A 26,130-nucleotide genomic window follows, 5' to 3' on the forward strand; every position below is an offset into this window, starting at 1 on the left:
TAATTACACTTCAGGGTCCTGGCACTGTGTAGATGCATTTATTAATTCCTATTGGACCTGAAGAATTGCCATAGATCATTTATTGATAAGGCAAGAAACATGTTGACCTTACACTAAACCAGCCACCAGAGATCATTACCTCCACCTGTGACACCCATACTTTTAACCAGACAGGTAGACTCACAGAATAAAAAGCCTTTAGTCTTGAACCCTACCTGATCACTTTTAGCCACTTACCATCACTTTTCCGAAACCTACACTTCCAGTACACACCTACACTTAGGGCCCTACACAGTGTTGTGTGGCGTTTTAGGTTCCGATTGAATTTACCCGATTCATGCCCTTATATAGGTACAATTCCCTTTGCCCTTATATAGGCATAGAAATCAAGACCTTATTTAGGCATAGCCCATGCTACCCAAATACAGGCATGGCTACTTCCATCCGTTTACCAAACGTCACAACGATTTCTTGGAAAACCAGACCCTTAAGCCGTTAGGGACTTCCCCTTGCTTGAATATTGATTTCTCCAAGAACTCAGTTAGTTTTACAATGAATATCTATTCCTTAGGGGTTCATTCATGACATTCATATTCCCGACTTTATGTCAAACATGACATTCCTAAATACCTTCAAGGTATAAATATACCTTCACTTGCTATAGCAAAGCACGGTGGTTCGGAGCATATCGACAGCCTACTTACCCGATGCAGCTCACTACAGCAAGTGCCGAAGGAAGCCGACTCTCCAGTTGAAGCACTAATCAGGAAGCTGCCCTCCTCTGCTGAGAGAAATCCAGCTCCAGTGTTTTTGACTCCCCTTGCGGGGTGGTGGAAAATCGAGTCCAGAGAAAGAGATACCAGACCTCCTACATTCTAAGGTATGGAGCCGATTAGAACCTAGAGAAACTTTTGGTAGATTCTTGGCAAAGAACTTAAACCTATGCTAAACAATACTTACTTCTTCCCTCATACTAGAATTAGGTTAGGTACTTTGGGGTAGGCGTATTTTAGAAGCACCAGTTGAGTATTTTAGTCTGTGTATTTATGTATGTAATTTTATGTGGCTTATAAACCATACAATGCTTTTACAGTATTATTTTATAATACTATTCTCGCATTTCCGAATTATGCTTTGCATTCTGTCTAACGATTGTAGCAGTTCACTTCTCTTGCATGAGAAAGAAGACTGTTCAATAAACCCTTTTATTGAAAACACCCGTCTCTCTATTTCTCTGCAACTCTGTAGAAACAAAGCATGCACAATTGACTTAGTGAAATACTTATCTATTGTGTCCACGACTCAGAGATATATTCTTATTCTTGGGAAACAAAGTTGTCATGTTTATGCGGTTGTCAGAAACGAATCCCTTCTTGTGAATTCGAGAAAGTTTCTTGTGACCTCTGAGTTAGCTGGCACACACACAATTAAGTTTAGTATATTCAATAGAGACCTATTGACATAAGTCCTACGTCAAATCTATAGGATATATTATTCCAATGCGCAGAGCCTATTGGGAATATAGGAACTACACTACAACAGGCACTTCACATACCACTTTGGAAAAATGATCTCGACAAAAGAGGGTGCCCGTCGAGCATTGCAACGCAGGCTCGATGAGGAGCAAAGGCCCTGCGATGAAGCATGACACTCGCAAGGGTGGGGGAGTCTCTAATTGCAAAAAGGGACCATCCCAATGGTTCCACGAACAACTTGACTTGTTAGGACTCCTCTTTATGTTATCCATCCCCCTTCCTAAAGGAACTTTATACCTATCAGATTAAATGTTCAATACAATGCAACCTGAGGTAATGATAGTGTGGGGCCAGCAGAGGGCGCTGACTGTTAGTCAATGGAATTGGCCTTTTCCCAAACCTGGGTTTACACCATCTACACCAGTGGTTCCCAAAGTTTTGGCTCCTGAGGACCCCCATTGAGTCAGCACTGGAAGCCGGGGACCCCCTAGCAATCTGTATAATTTAAATTTTAAACAGTAATCCGAAAAAAATAAACACAGGTGTGAACACAAAACAAATAGTCGAATTACTAAGGATTTTAGTATTTTATATTGGAAAGAATCTGCAAAAAACAAAAAACTTTATTGGGAAGGTTGGTGCTGCATCTCCATGACTAACTTTTAAATGGTTGGTTTTATTTCACACTACAAGGCTCCTGCTCCTGCCAGGGCCAGTCTGGAAACCCAAAGCAGCCCTGGTAAATGTTTTCAGACCAGTCCCCACACGGTGCACACCAAGTGCAGTGAGTGAGCCTGACCACTGCAAAGTGGACTTTGGGAGGTTCGCCCCCCAAGAGAATTTAGGAAACAATAGTGCAGTCTACAACACATTTATCATTATATATTGAATTGTATTAGCTTTAAAAGAATAGTAAATGATGACTTTACTATGCACCAGGATACGATAATCTTTGTGCGGGTTCTTCAGTGATTCCCTTTTTATCACACTCCAACAGTGCCTCTCGTCTCTCCATAATCCCTCTGTCACGTGTATTTCATTTGTTTTATAGCATCTCTCATACCATTGTAGGATGTCAGAGCACTTTACAACACACACACATATAGGGCAGATTTACAAGACCCTTGCGCAACCGGTGCATCACAGATAGTGACGCTCCGGTGGCGCATTTCAGTGCCCCATATTTATAAGAACAGGAAAAGCCACCCTGCGTGACATTTCCTGTTCTTATAAATATGGCCCCTTTGCACACAGGACTTTGCGTGAAAGGTACGTTTCATGGGTTTTGCTGTGAGTGTTCCCAAGCAACACCCATGAAACCAGACACGTCCTTGCCTTGTCATCATATATTTCCCCCTGAGCATGCCTTGGAAGCCTCCGCCTGTCAGTGCACTGGCTTTTCGGCCACTCGCAATAAATGCCCTAAGCCTATTAATAACATCTCCTCTCGAACAATCACAGAGAATGGGTTCTTGATCAATGTTAGATCGTTGATTAAGAATAACATTGCCTTTAGGGATTTTGTCTCCGAGAGAAAACCTCTTTCTGTATTTATTACGGAGACCTGGGCTACCGACCATTCCGGACCTGACCTCCTGAACGCCATTCCGGAGGGCTATTCTCTGGCCAGATTGGACAGTGAGAGACGAAGGGGGGGGAAGGGGGGGCAGGAGGGATTGGGATTCTTCAAGGAACTGCAGTCAGATGCAAAATCGAACATATATCATCACCCACTGATCCCTATCAGGCCCTTTTCTTTGCTTTGAATACTTCCCCCCCCTATCACCTTCTCCGGAATCCTGGTCTATAGGCCTCCTGGTCCTAGGTCAGAATTCTGTCAGAATTTTATAAAGGTTCTAGAGCCCTATCTAGATAGACCTAACCTCACCATCCTGGGGGGATTTTAATTTTCATCTTGAGAAGGACAACGCCACTGACACTGCCCTCCTGCTAGACCTACTAACCTCTTGCGGCCTGTTCCAGAGAGTGGACGGCTGTACTCATATAGCCGGACACACCCTGGACGGGGTCTTCACCGACGACCCCAGGGTACGGACAGGGACTCCCCTCCCTCTTTCCTCCTGGTCAGACCATCTGGCCATTGCTTTTGATTTCACATACTCAAATTCCATCCCAGCCTTAGCAGCTACCAGTAAATGGGGATCTAAAAGAAACTTTAAAGGGATAAGCTGTGACACACTAGCTCCCCTGCTATCCAACCATTGCCCTTTTTCTGCAAGGAGCACTCATAGTGCTGCGCTTGACCTGCACCACTCTATCCTGAAGGCAGTTGATATACTGGCCCCTGTCAAGCCACACTACTCCGCCAGAAAACGTCCCTCGGCTCCTTGGTTTTCTGACACCCTTAGGTCCCTTAGGCAGGGGTGCAGAAGGCAAGAAAGAGCTTGAAGAGCCCATTTAAATCCAGAAGAAAAGCAAAAGCATAAGACCCTTCTTAAAGAATACAAAGCCGCGGTGCTTGCAGAAAAGAAACAACACTTCTCCAAGCTTACCACCTCTCTTAGTTCCACCAGGGAGTTGTTTAACCCCTCCCCTGCTGATGACGGAACCGCTCCGTCATCAGCTGCGGTGATGCTGTGCTGATGATGGAGCGGTTCCGTCATGGCCGGCTCGGAGCACCTGCACGGTGCGAATTCCGTGCCTGCGCTGAGCGTTCCATTGAGCGGGTAGGGCCATGACGGAACCGCTCCGTCATGAGCACAGCTCAACCACGGCAGGTGACGGAGCGGTACCGTCACCAGCATGCGGCCGCCCCACCCCCTTAGCACTGCGGCGGAATAGCCGCCGCAGTGAAGGGGTTAAAATCGTGGACTCCTTGTCAGTCCTGCAACTCCCTGACCCCATTGTGCCATCTCAAGAGCTTTGCGACCAGATTTCCACTTTCTTTCATGCTAAGATAACTGATATCTATTCTAGTCTCGAAGCTCTCAATCAGGATCTAGAACTTCCGACCACCTCTATGCCTCTTTCCGTGGAAGCAGTTCTCCCTGTATCATCGCCTGGCACTTTTATCAACTTCCCTCAGCTTACACTAGAACAACTCAATCTGTATCTAGATAAGCTGAAGTCAGGCTCTCCCCTGGATCCTTGCCCTTTGAAGACTTTTAAGGAATATAGAGATGTCCTCCTCCCTGCTTTTCTTGAAGTTATCAATCTCTCCATTCAGGAAGGTGTCTTCCCCATGTCTTGGAAAATGGCCATAGTTAAGCCCCTCCTCAAAAAAGCCTCACTGGATCCCGGTATCTTAAAAAACTTTCGGCCCATTTCATTGCTTCCTGCCCCTGCTAAAATGCTAGAGGCCCATCTTAACATCCATCTGAGTGCCTTTCTGGAGAACGCCAACCTCCTTGATCCCTCTCAACACGGCTTCCGCAGAGTGCATAGCACCGAGTCCGCTCTCACAGTTGTCACTAACATCCGTGCTAAGGTCAACAGTGGCCAGACTACCCTTCTTGTCCTGCTCGACCTTACAGCCGCTTTTGACACCCTATCTCCCTCCATCTTAGTTAACCGCCTCATGGAGATAGGAGTGAACGGTCCGGCACTCAGCCTCTGGAAATCCTTTCTGGATGACCGAGCACAAAGGGTCAAGCTGGGCGACTTTCTTTCACCAGCAAAACCGGTGCAGTGTGGGGTCCCCCAGGGGTCCTCCCTGAGCCCCACACTTTTTAATATTTACGTAACACCGCTCGCCAGACTTGTAAGATCCTTTGGGCTCGAAGCCGTATCCTATGCCGACGATACCCAGATTATGGTCTCCATCTCACACTCTGCCGACATCACAGCCCGGAATTTCAGAAGCTGCATGGAGGCAGTAGCTGGCTGGATGGTGAGGAATTTCCTCAAACTGAATGGGGATAAAACTGAGGTGTTGGTCTTTGGTGGCAAGGAAGATATATGGTCAAATGACTGGTGGCCTTCCACTCCTGGGGTCTGTCCTAAGCCTTCCCAGTCCGCTCGAAATCTGGGTGTCATTTTTGACACTCAACTTTCTTTTGACAAACAGGTCAGCAGGACCATCTCCACGTGTTGTGGAGCTCTCAGAACCCTAAAGAAGTTGGTGCATTATCTCTCCCCAGAATCCCGGAAAACTGTTGCTGTAGCACTAATATCTTCCAGGTTAGACTACTGCAACACATTGTATCTGGGTATCAATAAACAGCAGGTAAAACGCCTGCAATCGGTACAGAATGCAGCTGCCCGGTTTGTTGCTGATGCTCCCAGACTCTCATCAGCAACCTCCATTAGGAGGGACCTTCACTGGCTCCCTGTGCAGGCCAGGATAGAGTTTAAGGCTTTATGTATTACTCACTGTGCCCTGTACGCCGGTGGATCAGAAGACCTTAAATCTTTACTAACACCCTATATCCCTGCCAGGGCCCTTCGATCTGCCAATAAAAATCTTCTTGCGAACCCCAGAATCTACAGAGCCAGATGGGGCGGGAGGTCTTTCCACTCCCTTGTCCCTAAGATCTGGAATGCTCTTCCAGCAGACATTAAAGGTCAGTCAACTCACTCTCTTTTTCGAAAAATCCTAAAAACCTGGTTTTTCAGGGAGTCCTATTGGTAATTCCTCCTCTTGTCCCCACAGGGAGAGCACTGAGATGCAACATACTATGGTAAATATGTTGCATCCCTGTGCTTTGAAAGTGACTAAGTGCAGCACAGGCAAATGGCTTGCAACACTCACTGAGTCACTTTCCTTGTAAATCCTTGTATATCTGCCCCATAGAGACAATGAATCATACATGCAATAACATAAGGCAAAGGTGACTACTAGTTGTAGGATTCACGTCATTCATACTGGTAGGCATAACACAGTGTTTAGCATTGGCTTTAACAATGAAACTTTATTTCCATTCAAATAAACCTTTTTAGCAGCATCAGGATAATGAAAGACTGGGAAGAAACTTGAGTTACTATCTTGTACCATGCAGTTTGCAATCATCTTTTTTTATGCCAGTTTATACGTCCCTGTGCTAGATCACAATTGTCACATATAAACTGCACAGTAACTAAAGAATCTCTGTGACAAAAGCAGTAACCCATTGACCTATGCAGATCAAACACAGTTAAAAAAATAAATATAGGCACACTTTCTTTGCAAGAGGCATATTAACCCTCTGTGCTACATTAAATAAGTCAAGCTGCCACTGGACAAAACTCATCTCTCTCCAGCAGGAACATTAATCACTGGTGTTATCTTGGTCTGGACACTTTTATTGTTGCTCGAAAACTTCTAATTCTACTTGGAACATTTGCAGTGCTTTTAAAACTGCTGCCTGCAGACCCCCTGGGAATGTCTCACGTTCCCCTGGGGGTCCGCGGACCACAGTTTGGGAAACACTGATCTACACCTTATGGCAGTGGATCCTTTTGGCTTCTGTGGAACCCTACTTAACCATTACTAAAACCTGGAGACACTCCCCTCCCCACCAATCCCCCAGAATCATTATTGTAATTTGGGGACTCACCCTAAGATAATATTAAAATCTGCTGACCCCGTCCTACATAATTTTGTTGATTTGAATTTCAAAACAATACACAAGAATATGGAAACAAGGATTCTTCAAACAAATACACAAATAATGAAATATTTAATTCACAAACAAATATAAAAAATAAATCAAAATGTTAATTTTAATTGGAAGGTTGGAGTTTTTCTAAATTCATATGAGGGCACCCATTGACCTTTCTGAATTCTGTTTGATTAACTTGCACTGCTCCCAGGAGTCAACGGAGTACAACTTCCAACGCATTTATAGAACCTTTACAAATTTTCAGTTTAACATTTTGCCTCTTAATTTATATATACTTTATTAATCTGTTAATATTATTTCATTTTCAAAGCAGTCACGGACCCCTTGAGTAGGAGTCACAGACCCCCAAGGTTTCCCGAACCACAGGCTCAGAAAGCTTCCTTACGGTTAAAATTTGATATCAACCTTAAGTTGAAATCCCAAATTAACAAAGTCATTCCAGCCTGCTTTTTCATTGTACACATCTGAAATCTAGCATATCAGGTCATACATAGAACATTAAGGGCCATATGAATGAAAATAGAGTTTTGCGATTCTCAGATTGCGATTTTCAGCGAATCGCAATTTGAGAATCGCAAAATGCAATGTGTGTGGGATTTGCTAATAATTTTGGGAATCCCACATATTCCTTATTTGCGAATCGCAAATTTGAGATTCGCAAATAAGGAATACCTTCCCATTCATTCCTATGGGCTAAGAGGCCCATAGGAATGAATGGGAAGGCATTCTCAATTTGTGATTAGCAAATAGAGAATCGCAAATTGAGAATGCAATTTCAAGGGTGCCTGGGTGTTAAAAGGACACCCTGTTGCACCACTGAAATGTGCATGTGTGCACATGTGGCACACATATATGCCCTAAGGGCATATATGTGCGTCACATGGCACTTTAAAAAATGCAAAATAGTGCATGTTTAAGTGAAATCGCAAATTACCATCGTCCTTGAAATTGGTTGTAATTTGCGATTCCTTAAGGTCAAATCGCATTTTCTTATGTGCTTCTTACATTGCATTTAAGGAATCACAATTTGCGATTCCTTTAATGCGATTGCAAAATAGGGAATCGCAAAATTTGCGATTCCTTATTTCGCAAGAGGGTTTTGTGTGCTACATTGCACACTGCTGATTTGCGATTGCAAATGCTGAAATTCTTTGAATTTCAGCGTTTGCGATCGCAAATTGGCCTCATATATATTGCCCTAAGAGAGCAGTCTCCCTGGCCACAACAGGGTGGAGGCGAGATGACAACAACTTGCTCTGTCTTGGCTCCCTTAAATGGTATTAACCCGTTGGCTGCTGCCATCGGCCAACGGTTATCGCAAGCACTACCTCGGTAGTGCTGCGCACGTCCGTTGGCCAACGCTGTCTCACCTGTTTCTTTGAACGTTCAGCACTGGCGCAGAACGTTTGAAGCAGCCAACAGGTTAAATCAGTCATTTCTAAATGCTGCGGTAGGACTCTCCTTCAGTTCTCCCAAATGCCACGTGCCCCTCCCTTTTGAGGACTCTCTGCTGTCTCACAATACACCAAAGGATCTGTTTGAAGACTTTTCTTCAAGTCCTGCAAAGGGTTTTGTTTCAATCCTGCCTTTTTTGCAGAAATGAATCAGATGAAACACACCCACAAGTTGGTTACCCCAGTAGATGCGGGCCAGCCAATGAAAGCTCGACACGAAGACCGGGCTCTAGCTCGGCTCGAGGTCCTCTTGTACCCAAGAGCCCAAAACAAGTCGAGCCTCCATGTGGCTTCTGCCGGACACTTGCCTTCTAACCTCATGCGTCAAGAATTAAAGACAAAACATTATCTTTGATGTAAAACAGGAGAAATAAAGCAATCTAGTGGCTGAATTGCGCAATTGAAACTAGAACACCTGGGATCAATCTCAGCTTCCCTGCTTCACAAGATTGTGTGATCCTAGGCAAATATTTTATTTCACTGTGCCTCCCTTTTCTTCATTATTGCATATGAGAGTGCCTTGAAGTACATGCTCAGAACGTGTGCTATACGGAAAGCTCTCTTGAATTTGGTTTGATAGACTAGAATATTGATCCATGTACAATAACTAAAACAAGAAGGGTGCAGATGTCAGCTGACTCGACCCTTTGTTCGCTAATGCCATTGTTGCCATGTTGGGGGAAGGCCTGATTGTTTCTAAATTCATTTTTTAAATACCTCTCAATGTGGTGATTTAATCAGATGTGCTAAGGTGAAACGCTTCCGCTTGTTAAAGAAAGACACTTTTTCAAATATTGAGGATACCTATATTTTTGTGCAAGGCCAAAGTTTTCATGGCTAGGCTCGTTTGTAGGTTCAAAGAGCCAACCCAGACTCTTGACTCGGCTCTGACTGGTTGGCTATCCCACCTCTAAGCTCTATTAGAACATTAAAATGTGGGGAACTTCATTGCAGACAATGGAGTGGTCCATGCTTCTACGGGCCGGTGAAGGCCCATAGAGAAACATTCTAATGTTTTACAAAGGCCTCTCGGGGCTCGAGGGTATTTAAACCCCCTCGGGCTTTGAGAGGCCTTTGCTTTATTTGTTAGAGCATTCTGCCCTCTAGTGGCAGAATGTTCTAATAGCCTTATAGCCCTTTGTACACGGCTCGGGCCTTTAACACAGGAGCGGGCCTTTAATAGCTGGTATAGCCCGCTACGGTGGGCTATAAGGCTATAGTACGTCACACCTTCTCTTAGTAACTCAGTGTGAAACTGTGGTCTCTCCCATTCTCAGTGGCAGAACCAACTCTCTGGAACTCTCTCACTTCCAGTCTCTTAACATGAGGGGTCTCCTCTTTCCGGAAGCCACCAAGACCTAGCTTCTCCCCAAGTGCACTGTGTTCTTCTAAACAGTGGCAGACTTTCTCTGTCAGCTCCGAGAAACGTCTTAGGATGCTCAAGCGCTTTACAAAAAGCTCTTAATGTACTATGGGCTCTTCCATTTTGCGACTCACAGATTGTGTTGGTGTGCGACTCGCAAAATGGAATTTACAACTGTGTCTCAGACAATGTTTGCAATTCCTAATGGGGTCGCAAATTGTCTGCCTCATAAATATTCATGAGGCAAGTCGCAATTTGAGACCCATTGGGAATGGCTAGCACTCCCAGGGATGGTGGCCTGCTGGGGTCAGCAGACCACCGTGCCTGTGACTGCTTTTTAAATAAAGCAGTTTTTTTAAAATGCAGCCCGTTTTCCTTAAAGGAAAAAAGATGCATTTAGAAACAGAAAAGTGAAACGTTTCAATTTAATTTTTTAAGAGTAGACAGTGGTCCCTGGGACCACTGCCTGCTCTTAAAAAATATTTTCGCTGCCAGTCACAAAGGGGAAGGGGTTCCCCGGGGACCCCTTCCAGTTTACGTGTGGCGGAAAGAAGGAACTGTCAACTGCTGTCAGAAGTGTCTCATGGAACGTGGGCATGGCCTGTGTGGCTTAACACCTTTTTGAAGTGGTTGGTAAACTGCAAGTGTTATGCAGCCGCAATTGCAGCCACAAAACAATCGTACATTGAAGTATGATTCGCTATTAGAAGAGACGCCCTTGGAACGCGCCCTTCCTAATAGCGAATCACAAACCCTATTTTGCAAGTCGGTAATAGATTACCAATACATAAAGAACAGTTGATGGACAGAATGCAGAACAATGTCATACATTCACCCAAGTACAGAGATCTGGGCCTAAATCCATCGTATTTTTGCTCACCATGCCATTCCAGTTTGGACCCAGCCATATGAAAATCAGTCTTGACCCTGCGCCCAATGGGAACAGTCCAGCCCGAACTGCCAAGCCAGGTCCTCCCTGGAATGGAAACAAGCATCCTGGGACAGCTTGGCAGTTCGGGCTGGACTGTTCCCACAAGTAACAGGGTCAAGGTTGATTTGCATATGGCTGGGTCCACCCTTGGGTGGTGTGGTGAGCAAAAGAATGATGGATTTAACCCAGAGCCTTGTGACTGGGGGTGAATGTTTGCATGGTCCAGCATTCCGTCCATCAATTGCTTCTTTTGGTAATAGGTTACCGACTCGCAAAACAGGGTTGTACATAGGGCAGACATATTTTGCTGTCGCAAACATGCCGATTTCCTATTTGCGACTGCAAAACACAGTCATACATCAGGCCCTATAACCTTTATTCCTAGACGCGGTCTACGGTTTCAGATGCAGCTCTTGAGGGGTGCTGGCAGAGGCAGTCTCTGCAGCTGGTGGTCACGAGTACCTTTTCATACGGAAGGAACTGTCAATAACTGTCAGAGGTGTCTCATGGGACGTGGGCGTGGCCCGTTAGAGCCCATCGACTAACGTATCTCTCTGTCTGGCTTGATTCCTCTTTAGGCCTTCTCTTAGCGCCAGGACACCTTTTTGCTAACAGTTGCGCTTTACAAATAGCAATAACATAACATAACATAACCTGTGCGCTCCGCCTTTACGCACCCCGTGGCACTGCGCACATGCGCACTATGTACCATCCTCCCCATCATTGGAACAGTGCAGTGCAGTGACTCTGGGAAAACCACAGGATATGAAGTGTATTTAAAACTCCATCAAGTAAACAAGTATTGAAAATGCAATAGGTCTCGCAATAGAAGAGTTTGACATTTTTCGTTTTGCAAATGGATGAGTGGCGTTGCGTGGATGAGTGGCGTTGCGTGGATGAGTGGCGTTGCGTGGATGAGTGGCGTTGCGTGGATGAGTGGCGTTGCGTGGATGAGTGGCGTGTGTGAGTGGCGTTGCGTGTGTGAGTGGCGTTGCGTGTGTGAGTGGCGTTGCGTGTGTGAGTGGCGTTGCGTGGATGAGTGGGGTTGGAATGCAATAGGTCTCGCATTAGAAAAGTTGTAGTTATTGGTCTTGTAAATGACATATTTAATTTATTTTTTCGTTGTTAAAATTGCTAAATTGATGGCTTTGTCATTTACAATCCCAATAGTTATAACTTTCGCGAATGTGACACCGATAGCATTTGGAATGCAACATGTTTTGTATTTACGTGACTTATATGGCAGCTCTCGTCGTTATGCTACATCTCTAGAGAGCAGGAGAGTGCAGCAGGGGAGAGAAGCACAGCAATGCAATATGGCAGCTTGAGTCAAATGTGCATGTGGTTTCTCCCTACGGTTAATCTCACTCGCATTTAAAAGTACGGACCAGTCTGTTCTTTGTGCACCACATTAAAGATCAAATGTGAGCCCCACAAGAATGTACTTTAACAGTGAAGAACATGCCCTCCTCCTGTTATACCGGGCCCAGAGAACGCAAACTCTAACACTATGACCCTCGCAAAGTTGATACGCAGGAGTAGCCAGTGTTCAACAGTAGCTTAATATAATGCTACAGCATGTGATAGCATGTAAGGCCACTGAACGCGATAACATAAGGGCCCTGGTAGAAGTTTTCTGTTGAATTGAAAGTACTTTTTAACAACAGATGGGCCCTGCGCGCCCATAAAAGTTGCCCTAAAAGCATGGCGACGAAAGAGCGCACACTGCAGTCGTACGACCGTCCCCCCTGGCAAAGTTGTTAACTGCTCGGTTAAGTGCGTGTAAACATTGTGACAGCGGCTTAATGTAAGCCTACTGTAGACAATAACATTACATCCTAGTTTAAGCTAATTTCAACAGTTTTAATGGTAACCCCGTCCCACCTCGCAAAGTTGTTCAGTGCTCTGTTACATATACATTGTAAGCGTAAATGGAAGCCAGGAACGCAAGGTCTGTTAAGTGCGTGTAAACATCGTGACAGCGCCTTTATGTAAGCCTCCTGTACACAATAACATTACATCCCAGTTTAAAGCGAATTCCAACAAAAGCACGGCGGTGAAGGAGCCCCTCGCAAAATTAATACGCAGGAGTAGGCACTGTTGATCAGTAGCTTAATATAATGCTACAGCACGTGATAACATGTAAGGCCCCTGAACGCAATTACATTACGGCCCCGGTAGAAGTTTTCTGTTGCACTTAAAGCATTTTTTAATAACAGATGGGCCCTGCGCGCCCAGAAAAGTTGCCCTGAAAGCATGGCGGCGAAGAAGCGCACACTGAAGTTGTAACCTCGTTCCTCCTCACAAAGTTGGGGAGATGTGTTGTGGCTGCCTGCTGTTCATATGGCATCGCTGCTGTGGTTCCTCTGAAGCTTTGTCACAGCAACTTGTTAATTTATGTTAGTTAGAGTGCCCCAGGCCGTGACTGCATCTGTGGTAAACTTTGGCGTTAGGTGAACTTAATTTTATTGCAAGTGGGGGAAATGTGCTGCCTATGACTGCAGGAAATGTAAAGGAACTGGGTCGTAATTTTAAAGGCAGGACGCTTAGTATATTTATAATGGTGGTAAAGGGAGAGAAAAAGAGGGTAGAAAACAGAGATGGTGCCTAAAAGCAATGTGTAAGAGGATGAAAACTGTGCATACCGTTCGTGGTTTCGTTGGACGGCGGGAGAGAAAGGACCGGGCGTGTGAGAAGCAACGGTGCTTAACAGAACACGAGGAATTGCTGTGTCACATGCTTGTCCAGCCTAGGCTGCATGGAGGAGTATATACAATAAGGATCGGGGTGTGCCTAAAGAGGTAAGGCACAAGCGGAAAATATAGGTTCAATAGGCCAGGGCAAGGAAGAGTGAGAACCGCGGGCCAGATCGGTCAAGCGTGAGAGGACAAGGTTGATGCACCCTTCCTACGGCCTCCCTCGCCCCGTTCCACCGCAGCTGACAGTGCTGTTTGTGTGGAGGGCGAGGCGCCATCTTGGGCTGAGTTTCCAATGGTTGCCGGCTTGAAAGTAGATAAACAAGCTTCTGTGTTCTGCGACACGGCGGGCAGGGGAGGGGGCGGAGCGGGGAGAGGGGAGAGGTGCGACACGGCAGGCAGGGGAGGAGAGTAGGAGGAGGAGGGGGGAGGAGAGTAGGGGAGGCACGGCCTAGCGGCCGTACAATCAAGAAGTGAGGGGGCGGAGCTGGGGGAGGCTGTGAGAGAGAGAGTGGGCAAGGCAGGCGGCTGGGGGCATGTGCACGCGCTTTTAAGCTCAATGCGCATGCGCATTGAGCTTAAATTTCACGGGCACTGCAAGGAATCGCCACGATTCCTTGCAAGTTGGTTAAAGAGTGTTTAAGCCCCCATAGTCTCGGGCATCGACAGGCGAGACCTAAAAAGACCATTAAGTGTAAGTATTGTTAATGTATATAAACTCCCGGATGTACATTAACTCCCCCTCATAGGACGAGCACATAAAAGCTGGTATCTTGGAAAGCCTCCAAGAGACCCTTGCCTCTGACCCCACTTTAACCCCCATCTTCTCTCTGTTCCTTTAACTGTGTGATCCTGGACAAATCAGTTAATCTCCCTGTGCATATGTTCTGACTGGTGAGCTTTCAGGTTGGTGGCAGCGCCTGGGGCTCACTTGAGTGATTCAGTGTGAGAACGAGCTGATTTTCGACCCACTAGCTCACAATTCTTATTTTAAAAACGTGTCAGACCTCTGTATGCACGCAGGCATGAATGCGATGTCTGAGATTCCTGCATTTTAAAATTCTCATTTAAAATTGTCACTTACTTTGTTGGAGCACTGATTTTATAGCGTCCACTTTCCGCTGCATATTTTGTTCATTTGCACCCTTCCTACGGCCTCCCTCGCCCCGTTCCACCGCAGCTGACAGTGCTGTTTGTGTGGCGGGCGAGGCGCCATCTTGGGCTGAGTTTCCATTGAAGCCTGACCGGAGTTAGCGGTCTAGCGCTTCTTGGGGAGGCTGGGCATAAAAAGACACGCAAGGCTGTGCTCTCTGTGAGCTTTCAGGTTGGTGGCAGCGCCTGGGGCTCACTTGAGTGATTCAGTGTGAGAACGAGCTGATTTTCGACCCACTAGCTCGCAATTCTTATTTTAAAAACGTGTCAGACCTCTGTATGCACGCAGGCATGAATGCGATGTCTGAGATTCCTGCATTTTAAAATTCTCATTTAAAATTGTCACTTACTTTGTTGGAGCACTGATTTTATAGCGCCCACTTTCCGCTGCATATTTTGTTCATTTGCACCCTTCCTACGGCCTCCCTCGCCCCGTTCCACCGCAGCTGACAGTGCTGTTTGTGTGGAGGGCGAGGCGCCATCTTGGGCTGAGTTTCCATTGAAGCCTGACCGGAGTTAGCGGTCTAGCGCTTCTTGGGGAGGCTGGGCATAAAGAGCAGATGTGCTTTCGGGAGCGCAGCGGACGGGCGCAGCGGGCGCGACGATGGCGCGCCGAAGGTGCGCCTAAGGTAAGCCCGTCTGCGCCCGTCCGCGCCCCGGCAGCGCGCAGGGCCAGAGAGGCTTCTCGATCTAAACCTCAGCAGGTGACTCCTTACATAAGGTATAGTAGAGAGTCTCTCATATCTCTTAACAACATCACCTGCGATATAGGCAAGGTCTGGGAGGTCCAACACTCTGCCAATGCGTCCTGCCCTGGATGCCAGTTCCATTTTAAGCCGGACCTCCCCTCCCCACTCGATCTGGGGAAAAAAGAGGGAGATCCCCTAATCCGAGCCGCTCTCATTAACGCCCGGTCCCTAGTCAAACACACGGAAGAGGTCCGTGAGATGATACTTGACAACTCGCTCGACCTCTTATTTGTGACTGAGACCTGGCTGCACACTTATTGCGCTCCCACTATCGAGTTAGCCATCCCCAGGGGCTTTAAAATCACGAGGGTAGATCGCAGCTCTGGTAGGGGTGGAGGACTGGCAGTCATATATAGAGACAAATGGTCTTTGACCAAGGAAAGCTCTGGGGCCATCAAGGATGGGGAAGTATTGGAATTCTCAATTGCCCTCACGCCTAATTTCACCCTAGGCGGGCTCCTTATCTACCGCCCGCCGGGCACCTTGGGCTCCTTCATTCCATCATTGGAGGAATTAGTGGTCCAGAGAGCGCTGAGATTCCCTAGGTTCCTGCTCCTGGGGGACCTTAACATACATATGGATGTCCCTACAGCCCCTGGGGTCAGTGACCTTGTGGAACTATGCGCTTTAGCGCAGTTAAAAATGCAAGAGCCGAATATTACTCATAGCGGAGGCCACTGCCTCGACCTGGTATATTCCAATTTTGACGTCACCATTAAAACTCCCCTCCCAGTTACATGGTCGGACCATTTCATGGTAAACTTTTCCTGGGCTACGGATAGGGTTCGTGCCACAGCCGATAAACAACAGACCCCCTTCCCCCCTAGGATTAGCATTCCAGCCCTGGCAACCTCCCTATCCCATAGTCTGCCGGAGAAATCGGGAAACCTCGAAGAAGCGGTCGAGAATTTCTCGTCATGGATCAGCTCCTCCGCAAGTCAGATATCGCACACTAAAGCAAAGATCCGCCCACGAGCCACTCCAGCATCCCCATGGTACACGGAACAGCTTAAAAATCTAAAAATAAACTGTAAACTGTTGGAAAGATTGTGGAGAAGGGAGTACTGCCCCTTAGCTAAGTCAAAACTACGAGCAGGGCAAAAAGATTACCACGCTGCTATTAAAATTGCCAAGGGAAACTACTATGCAGATAGGATCCTTAAAGCTAAAAATAATAGTAAAGAAATATTTGCCATAGTAAAAAGTTTCACATCCCCGGTAGCAGAAACTCAAGCAGCCCCCCCCCTCGGAGGAGTGGTGTGAAAAACTGTCCACTTACTTTCTTGATAAAATAAAGAAAATTCAGGCCAGCCTTAAGACTACTGGCCCTGCCCAACACCCACCTGCTCAGGCCACACCTGAACAGGCTACCTCCCCCCTCCTTCCCATTCCTACTATCATCACAAAGACGAAAGAAGTAATGTGTTCTTTCGCACAGGTTGAGGTGAAGGATGTATTGGCCATTTTAATGGCGCTCAAATCAGGTTCCCCGGCGGACCCCTGTCCGGCCAGAGTTTTGAGCGGAGTGGCGGAAGTCATTGCACCGATTGTTACTGACCTGGTTAACGAATCCCTCACAACAAGTAACGTACCATCCCAGTGGAAGCAAGCCAAACTCCTCCCACTTATTAAAAAACCTTCCGCAGACCCTCTGGATGCATCTAACTACAGACCCATCTCCCTGCTCCCAGCAATAGCCAAAGTCTGTGAGTAAGTGGCATTTCGCCAGCTTGAGAGGTTTGTGGAATCTACGGGGGCATTACACTCGGCCCAGTCAGGTTTCCGCTCCACCTTTAGCACCGAGACCGCGCTGGTGGAGGTCACTGAGGCTATTAGGGACGGAGGCGGCAGAGCGGCCCTAATTTTATTGGACCTCTCTGCCGCGTTCGACACGGTTCCTCACGCCCAGCTGATCTCTAGGCTTGAGGACATTGGCATCACTGGCGCTGCCCTCATGTGGGTTAAGTCCTTCCTCACGGACCGTTTTCAACAAATCTGGCTCCCTCCCTACCAGTCATCGATTAGCAGGGTGGATACTGGAGTCCCCCAAGGGTCGACTCTAAGCCCCCTGCTCTTCAATGTATACCTGACCCCCCTGGTACATCTTGCAGAGAGACTGGGTGCCAAAATAATGGCCTACGCCGATGACACCCAGCTTCTCTTCACGTGGGACAAGAGCAACCTTGATACATTGAGAGTCCAATCCTGCTTGTCCTCAGTATTTGCCTGGCTGGCTAAGGCTGAGCTCAAATGCAATGAGGACAAGTCGGAGATTCTCTTGTATGGCCAATTCCCGGTGGGATTTAGGGAATCTATCTGGCCCACTGGATTGCCGTGCCCATCCGGAAATAGTGGAGTTGCTAAAAACTTAGGGATATGGTTCGGCGCCGACCTTTGCTTTCGAGATCAGATCTCGAGACTGGCGGGAACCTGCTACGGGACTCTGGTCACCCTCCGGAAGTTCTTCCCACTTCTCCCCCAAGAAGCGAAGGAAACAGTGGCTAGAGCACTCATCCTGTCGCGCCTGGATTACGCTAATGCACTTTATGCGGGCGCTCCTGACTTCCTGCTTCGCAAACTGCAGGTAGTCCAGAACGCGACAGTGAGGCTCCTATTCAACATCCCTAAATGCCACAGTGTACGTAGACAACTGGCGGATCTTCATTGGCTTCCAGTTGCCCTTAGAGTGCGCTTTAAGGTCCTAACACTGGCCTTTAAGGCCTTACACGGTCCATGCCCACCATACCTCAGTGCCAGGTTTGCCTTCTATCATCCCCCGCGACAACTGAGATCGGCCTCCCTCAGACATCTGGTCACTCCCAGATTTAAGAGAGCTCGTCTGGGGGGAAAGTCCATGACGGTCATAGCTGCCCAGCTATGGAATGGCCTCCCTGACCATCTGAGACACACGACAAACCTTACTTATTTTAAAAAGCATCTTAAAACTTTCTTATTCAAGCAACTCATGTAATGCACATATCCTCTCTTGTTATGTTATCCCTTTGTTATTCTCTGACACTGAATCCTCTCTCGCGCCAGGACAGTCTCGACTAGCAGTGCGCGCTACAAGAAATATATAACATAACATAACATAACTGTTCTGAGAAACTAGGAATGATTAGAAACAGGTCTCATTAAGATATTAGAGGCATTGCAAAGAATTTGGCATTTAAAGATGCAGTTGTTGTCGCGTCAGCCCTTGCACGCATTTCTATTTTCCTGTAAATACTTGAACCCGATGGAGCTGCTAAGCTGCCCAGCTGTGTGTGACGAGTGGGCATGGTGCCAGCCCCTGAAGGCAGCTCAGACCCACAGACTGAGGGCAGGACGTGTGGCTCCTTAAGTTATGCTATATACTCATCTGGGGTCTGAAGAAATATGACCACATCACCCCCATCTATGTGGAACTCTGTGGGTCCCTCTGTGGGTCCCTCTGTGGGTCCCTCTGTGGGTCCCCTGCTGGCCCACAGCATCTTCAAAGCCAGCTGCACCTTTCACAAAGCCACCAGGACCAGTCCTGCCTATCTGGCTGACAAGATCAGGATCTCTGGTGGCCCTCGGCACACCCGCAGCCAGGATCTATACAGGCCCTGTACTGCACCCCGGTATGACAGAACGTAAACTGGTGTGTAATCCATTTATGGCGTTTGGTCTAAGCCTGGGTGGTAAATTCCGTTCCGCTCGCGGAATTTGCGGAATTTGGGTATTTACGCATTCCGCAGAGAACACAGAATTGCCAAAAATCCGCGATTTGCAGCTTCGCGGTATTTTTTGCTTGTTCGCGCTTTCAAAATTCATGTTTGCAAGACATTTCTCCCTGAGCACGCAAACAATGTTCGCAAACAGGAAAGCAAGCGAGCGGAACAAGCTATTCCGTATGTTTGTGGAACTTTTGTGTCCTCGCGGAGATTTTTTGCCGTTTGGCGGAGCTTTGCATAGCGTGACTACGCAATTTCCGCCCACACCTAGTGTGTACCATGGTGTGTGCTCCGTCCCTGTGCACAAAGAAAATGTCCAAACACAGCTGTTCTCAATTATGGGTACTCGCATGGGACACAGGCCTTCGTGTAGCCACCTATGATTAGCTGAATGCGAATCATCCCTTTTTGAATGTACAGAACCCTGTTTTGTGATTCGGTAACCTATTAACGAATTGCAAAACGGGTTTGCGATTCGGTATTCGAAAGGGGTGTGTTAAGGGCGTCCCTTCCTAATAGCGACTCGCAGTGGTATGTGTGAATGTTTTGCAACTGAAATGCAGTTTGACTGGTAATGACGAGTCTGAATGTAAAAACTGCTTGAACGACGCAATTGACTAAGACGAAAGAGGATTGTAGGGGAATTATTCTAAAAAAGTTTAGAAAAACAATCCTTCAGTAGTAATGTGAAGGAGACAGGCCTGGTCCTGGACAGTCACATGATGAGCTCTTTGCCACATGAGCTGCTTTGCTCATGTTTGTCCATCAGTTCCTCTCACTGCTCCCCCCTTTCCTCTACTGAATGAACCCTCTCTGCATCTCTCCCTTGACTGACAGCAGTGTGACAGGTTTGCTTTGTGAAGCACAGGGCTGCCTTTGGCTATTATAGGTGCATCTGCTGTGGATGTATGACGGTACAACGCGTACCATTACAACGCGTACCGTTACAACGCGTACCGTTACGACACGTACCGTTACGACGCGTACCGTTACGACGCAGGTTTTACAACGCAAGTCGTTACAATGACTTGCATTGGGGGGCACTGAATAGTGAATAGTTTAATTTACTATTCCAACTCCATTCCCCGTGGATAGTAGGGAAGGTGTTGGATAGTAAATTAAACTATTCCCTAACCTGGAGCGCCCCCAAGCGCAAGTCGCTGTAACGACTTTCGTTGTAAATCCTGCGTTGTAAAGGATGTTCCCCATCTGCTGTTGTTACTGCCCTGGACAGTGTTATGTGTTGACCACAACAGTAAACTGCGGCCTCGGTCTCCTGATCCCAAATGTGCGTCCGGCCAATGGTGCTTTGACACAGCTGTTGTTCATAAAACCTTTGCTGTCTCTCCTGAATGTTCACAAACCTCCTCCATTAACACTCTTCTTTCTCTCCACAGGTGTGCCATGCCCTGTATCCAGCTGTGCACCATGTGCATGCCCCCCGTGCGCACCCTGTGGGCGAGCGTCCTGGACATCGTCATCGCACCGCTGTGCACGAGCATCGGGCGCTGCTTCAGCCTCGTCTACCTGAGGGTCTCCAGAGCCTGAGCCCCTAGTCCAGAGGAACAAACTCTACAAAATCTGTGGCCCTGGACCCTCCTTGACCTGCTTCGACCAGGACACTAAACATATCCCCATTATGCATCTTCAGAATGGAAAACTATTATATATAACTATATTAATGAACTTTCATGAACAAACCTCCAGCTACAATGTGAACTAATGACGGGGAAATCCACACTCGCGAAACCATTTACGCCTGCCAGGAATCCCTTTGTGAATGTGTGAATACATGCGCCCTTCTGCAAATAAAATCAGGTTTGATTTCACGATGGTGGCCACTTCCTCTTGAAAGGAGGGACGGTCTCCAGGAGAGTCCCTGCCTCACAAGATGTTAGGAGAGGCTTAACTCAAGAGAGTTCAACCTACTGACCATAATCTCACTTGGTACCATCAGCTCCTTGCGGAGACCGTCCCTCGCCCTAGCGAGAGGCGATTCCAGACATATATGCACTGGCACCAGATGTTAGTCTTGAACCCTTCCACAGGGATGTGAATCTGACAGTCCAAGAGTGCCAATGAAGAACGAGAGACTAATTCTCCAGGAGTACCAATGAAGGACGAGAAACAGCTTCAAAAAGACTACCAACGAAGGACAAGGAACAAATGCTATAAGAGTGCCAACGAGTGACTAGAAACTGATACCCCAAAAGTACCAACATAGGACAAGAAACTGATTCTCCAAGAGCACCAATGAAACTAGAAACGGATGCTCCGGGAGTACTAATGTAGGACAAGTAATGGACGCTCCAAGAGCATCAACGAAGGACGAGAAGATGATACTCCAAGAGCACCAACGGAAGACGAGAAACGGATACTCCAAGAGCAGCAACTAGGGATGAGAAATGGATGCTCCAGGAGTACTAATGAAGGACAAGTAATGGACGCTCCAAGAGCATCAACGAAGGACGAGAAGATGATACTCCAAGAGCACCAATGGAAGACGAGAAACGGATACTCCAAGAGCAGCAACAAAGTTTGAGAAACTAATGCTCTAGAGTACCAACGAAGGACGAGAAATGGATGCTCCAGGAGCACCAACAAAGGACGAGGAACTGATACTCCAAAAGCACCAACGAAGGATGAGAAATGGATGCTCCAGGAGCACCAACGAAGGACGAGAAACTGATACTCCAAAAGCACCAACGAAGGATGAGAAATGGATGCTCCAGGAGTACTAATGAAGGACAAGTAATGGACGCTCCAAGAGCATCAACGAAGGACGAGAAGATGATACTCCAAGAGCACCAACGGAAGACGAGAAACGGATACTCCAAGAGCAGCAACAAAGTTTGAGAAACTAATGCTCTAGAGTACCAACGAAGGACGAGAAATGGATGCTCCAGGAGCACCAACGAAGGACGAGGAACTGATACTCCAAAAGCACCAACGAAGGATGAGAAATGGATGCTCCAGGAGCACCAACGAAGGACGAGAAACTGATACTCCAAAAGCACCAACGAAGGATGAGAAATGGATGCTCCAGGAGTACTAATGAAGGGCAACTAATGAACGCTCCAAGAGCATCAACAAAGGACGAGAAGATGATACTCCAAGAGCACCAACGGAAGACGAGAAACGGATACTCCAAGACCAGCAAGAAAGTTTGAGAAACTAACGCTCTAGAGTACCAACGAAGGACGAGAAATGGATGCTCCATGAGTACCAGCGAAGGATGAGCCCCTTTACGGATCCCTCAGAGCCTGAGGTCGCTGTTGGTGAAACTATGCCCTTGGCATCAACATTTTAAATCACCATGTTAGTGCAAAGAATGGTGCACACAAACTCTGGGTTGCTGGAGCCAGGGGAGGTCCAGGAGTGCAGAAGAATAATTCGAGGAATGCACAGGTAGCCCCAGAGTAAGGGATTGACTTGGTACCCCGGCCAGTCCAACAGGAACCTGGTGGGACGGAGCGCACTGAAACCACCACAAGAAGCACTTCCCAAAACCCATACATTTATGAACGGATGAATATGGAGCTTTTGTGCATTATTTGAGTAGAAGGTAAAACAACTGCACACCTATAGAGTTGCACCTGTAGAATTACAGAAAATTAGATAAAGATGTTTGTTTTTATTTTTTTGTCTAATTACTTCAATTCATGCTTCTTACTCCTTACTTTGCGTGATCACATATACTTGATATATTACCTCATATGCAAGGCAAAAGTATACGAAATGTGACAAAAAATGTTTTCAATGTTTGATCCGGTACTCTAACCTCGTGGAAGTTAAACAAACTTTCTCCTCACAAGTGGAAAAACAAGTGCATTCACCAGAACAGCTTGGATTTTCTTTAAAAACTCCTTGAAATTTTAAAGTTTTACCTTTTCACTGAAACTCTGTGGGCTCAATTCACAGAACTAACAAAACAAAATTCTAAACTTACTACCATTTTGGTATGCACAGAAGTTAGGAGTCCTAACTTTAGAACTCCTAAATACCTTCTGTGAATACCGAAATGAGTAAGTGCCTTCTGTGAATACCAAAATGAGTAAGTGCCTTCTGTGAATACCGAAATGAGTAAGTGCCTTCTGTGAATACCAAAATGAGTAAGTGCCTTCTGTGAATACCAAAATGAGTAAGTGCCTTCTGTGAATACCAAAATGAGTAAGCGCCTTCTGTGAATACCGAAATGAGTAAGCGCCTTCTGTGAATACCGAAATGAGTAAGTGCCTTCTGTGAATACCAAAATGAGTAAGTGCCTTCTGTGAATACCAAAATGAGTAAGTGCCTTCTGTGAATACCAAAATGAGTAAGCGCCTTCTGTGAATACCAAAATGAGTAAGCGCCTTCTGTGAATACCGAAATGAGTAAGTGCCTTCTGTGAATACCGAAATGAGTAAGTGCCTTCTGTGAATACCAAAATGAGTAAGTGCCTTCTGTGAATATCAAAATGAGTAAGCGCCTTCTGTGAATACCGAAATGAGTAAGTGCCTTCTGTGAATACCAAAATGAGTAAGCGCCTTCTGTGAATACCAAAATGAGTAAGAGCCTTCTGTGAATACTAAAATGAGTAAGTGCCTTCTGTGAATACCAAAATGAGTAAGCGCCTTCTGTGAATACCGAAATGAGTAAGCGCCTTCTGTGAATACTAAAATGAGTAAGTGCCTTCTGTGAATACCAAAATAGTAGTAAGTTTAGGATTTTGTCTTATTTTGGTCTTGTGAATCGGACCCTGTGTCTACAAATATGCAAGTGATGAGTAAGAGTCAACGTCACTCGCCTCATTCTGTGTTTTGGGGGTCAATCAGGGGTGTGGTACGTGGCAGCCAATGCTTAAAGGTGAGCTTGGGAATTGTGGAAGAAAAGTATCTATTCAAGCCCCCTGGGACACTAAAACATGCCTGTCAGGCACATACGAGCACAAATAAGGTGATAACGCTGCCTGGTGAGACACAGCTTCACCTCAGCCAGCAGCTGAGCATCTAATGTTCGCTCCTCTCCAAAATTCACCCCAACATACATTCACTTTCTTCACATAGACAGTTGAAGCAGCCAACACGTGGCAGACACTGGAACTTTAAATAACCACACCAAAAGCTGCCTGGGTTTAAATAAACAAACATTTGCAATGCAATAGGTCTCGCATTTGCAAGAGTTTAAGTATTGGCATTGTATCTGTTTTAAAAACAACACATAAATAAAAGGCATTGTCATTTACAATGCCAATAGCGCAAACTCTCGCAAATGCAAGACCTATTGCATTGCAAATGCTTGTTTGTGCTTACAAACCAGTCTTCAGAGTGATTGTGTGTGTGTGCATGCATGTTTGTACGGTTCATCAGAAAAATAATTTGGGGGGTGGGGCGGTTGACTGTTTAAAAACTGTAAATATCCTAATAAAGAATGGTAAAAAAAAAATGATAATAATAATTTGTGCATACGCATAATAAATGTTTGTATTTGTATTTCTGCTTTTTTTACATGTTTTAAAGCATCTTAAAAAGGCTGTTCAAAAGCTGCAACAGCCATTGGCTAAGTCAATCGGTTTCGCCTTTTGGCTTTGTCACTGCCGACCTACTCCCGTTGTCTATACTTTTCGCTGATGCTGTTCAACATCATCAACAAAATGCATAGTGCTGATGCGGTTCAGTATTTTTCAAATAAACGCTCAAGTGTGATGGTATCGACATCGTGTATTATGACCAGGGCTCCCAGTTTTATAGTCTTTATTTTCTTGACATTTTCGTCTGTATTTATCCATATTTATTTTTTGCTAATTTTATCTGTATTTATCCATGTTTATTTTGGGTTTTGTGAGACAAATGAAGCAAAAATTGTACATTGTCATATTTATTTAAACAATAAATGTAAACTCTTATCTGAATGTATGACAGATTTCAATAATATGACGTCCTACAGATGACAAATCAATTCACATATGAAAATATGAACATTTTAGTATCAACCTTTTGCTTATCTACTGGAGTTAAAGCCTCGAAACAATAATTTCTTTATTTTTTAACGGCTTACAATCTTCACAGCTATTGGCCTGACAGTCACGACCGACTGTATTTAGGATCACACAAAAATAGGGACTAATTTCCGTTTTTATCCCCATTTACATATAAATACAGACAAGAAAAAAATGGGTTCTGTCTGTAGTTATCTGTAAACGGAAAGCAGGGAGCCTTAATTAAGACGCTAAGGCGTTCGAGCGCGATGACGTATACCTGCGAATGCCTCACCACACATGACATGCTTCAAGATGCGGCAGCCATTCTGTGTGTTTTTATCTTTCCAAGTTGGCTGAACGGCCATTGTGGGCATTAGATGAAAATAAATAAAATGTGCACCAAAGCGCATTTACAAAATGGAGTGGGCCGGAAGCAAACTGCAGCGGCGCGGCATTGCTAAAAACTGAAAGAACGCTTAAAAAACTGGGAAGTGGAAGCACTGGAGTAGTCGTTGAGTGCAGGGAGCAGCTATGCACTGGCTAGAGATGGCAGCAAGTAAAGGTGGGGGGGCAACGAATTGGGGGAAGTTTTAGTTTGAAAAAACTGAGCAGAACGGGGACAGATAAAGAAAGGAATATACAAGCTACCGGTGGGAGAGGGTAGAGCAGGGAACAATGCATTTTCACTGAGTGCTAAAAGAAAAAGAAACAAGGCATGCATAGAGCCACTGTGTGAAGAGCTGTTTACAATTTACAAGAAGAAGATATAGAGATTGTGAAAGTGAAAGCGCACATGGCGCGCTGAAAATGAAATCGAAAGCGTGCATGGGCGCGCTGAAAATAAAAGTACACAAAAGGGGAAAAAAACAAGTGGTGCAAGCAAAGCGGGCGCCGTTGCAGAAAAGCATGTCACGCCTGCAGTAAGAGAAACTCATTAAATAAAATAGTGCTCACAAACTGTAGATAAAACAGACTGTGAAACAACACATGTAAAAAGTCCAGTCCTCATGGGAGGCACAAATGCAGACAAGGCGGTACCAAGGAGGGACTACCAAGGTTATTCACGAATCAAAAGCAACAATTTTAAACGGC

At 46.0% G+C, this 26,130-nt stretch overlaps 1 protein-coding gene across 1 annotated transcript in view; it reads left to right on the top strand.

The window, feature by feature from the left end:
* LOC144784999 (caveolin-2-like) overlaps window positions 1–20,640 on the top strand; it is a 59,720-nt gene extending 39,080 nt beyond the window's left edge. The window contains exon 3 of the mRNA XM_078664118.1: window positions 20,477–20,640. Within this exon, the coding sequence (XP_078520244.1) occupies window positions 20,477–20,627 (151 nt within the window). The 3' untranslated portion in view covers window positions 20,628–20,640. The remainder of the gene's footprint in view (window positions 1–20,476) is intronic.
* Window positions 20,641–26,130: the final 5,490 nt, after the last annotated feature.

Source organism: Lissotriton helveticus, chromosome 10 (genome assembly GCF_964261635.1).
Source record: "Lissotriton helveticus chromosome 10, aLisHel1.1, whole genome shotgun sequence".
In the NCBI taxonomy this organism is placed as follows: Eukaryota; Metazoa; Chordata; class Amphibia; order Caudata; family Salamandridae; genus Lissotriton; species Lissotriton helveticus.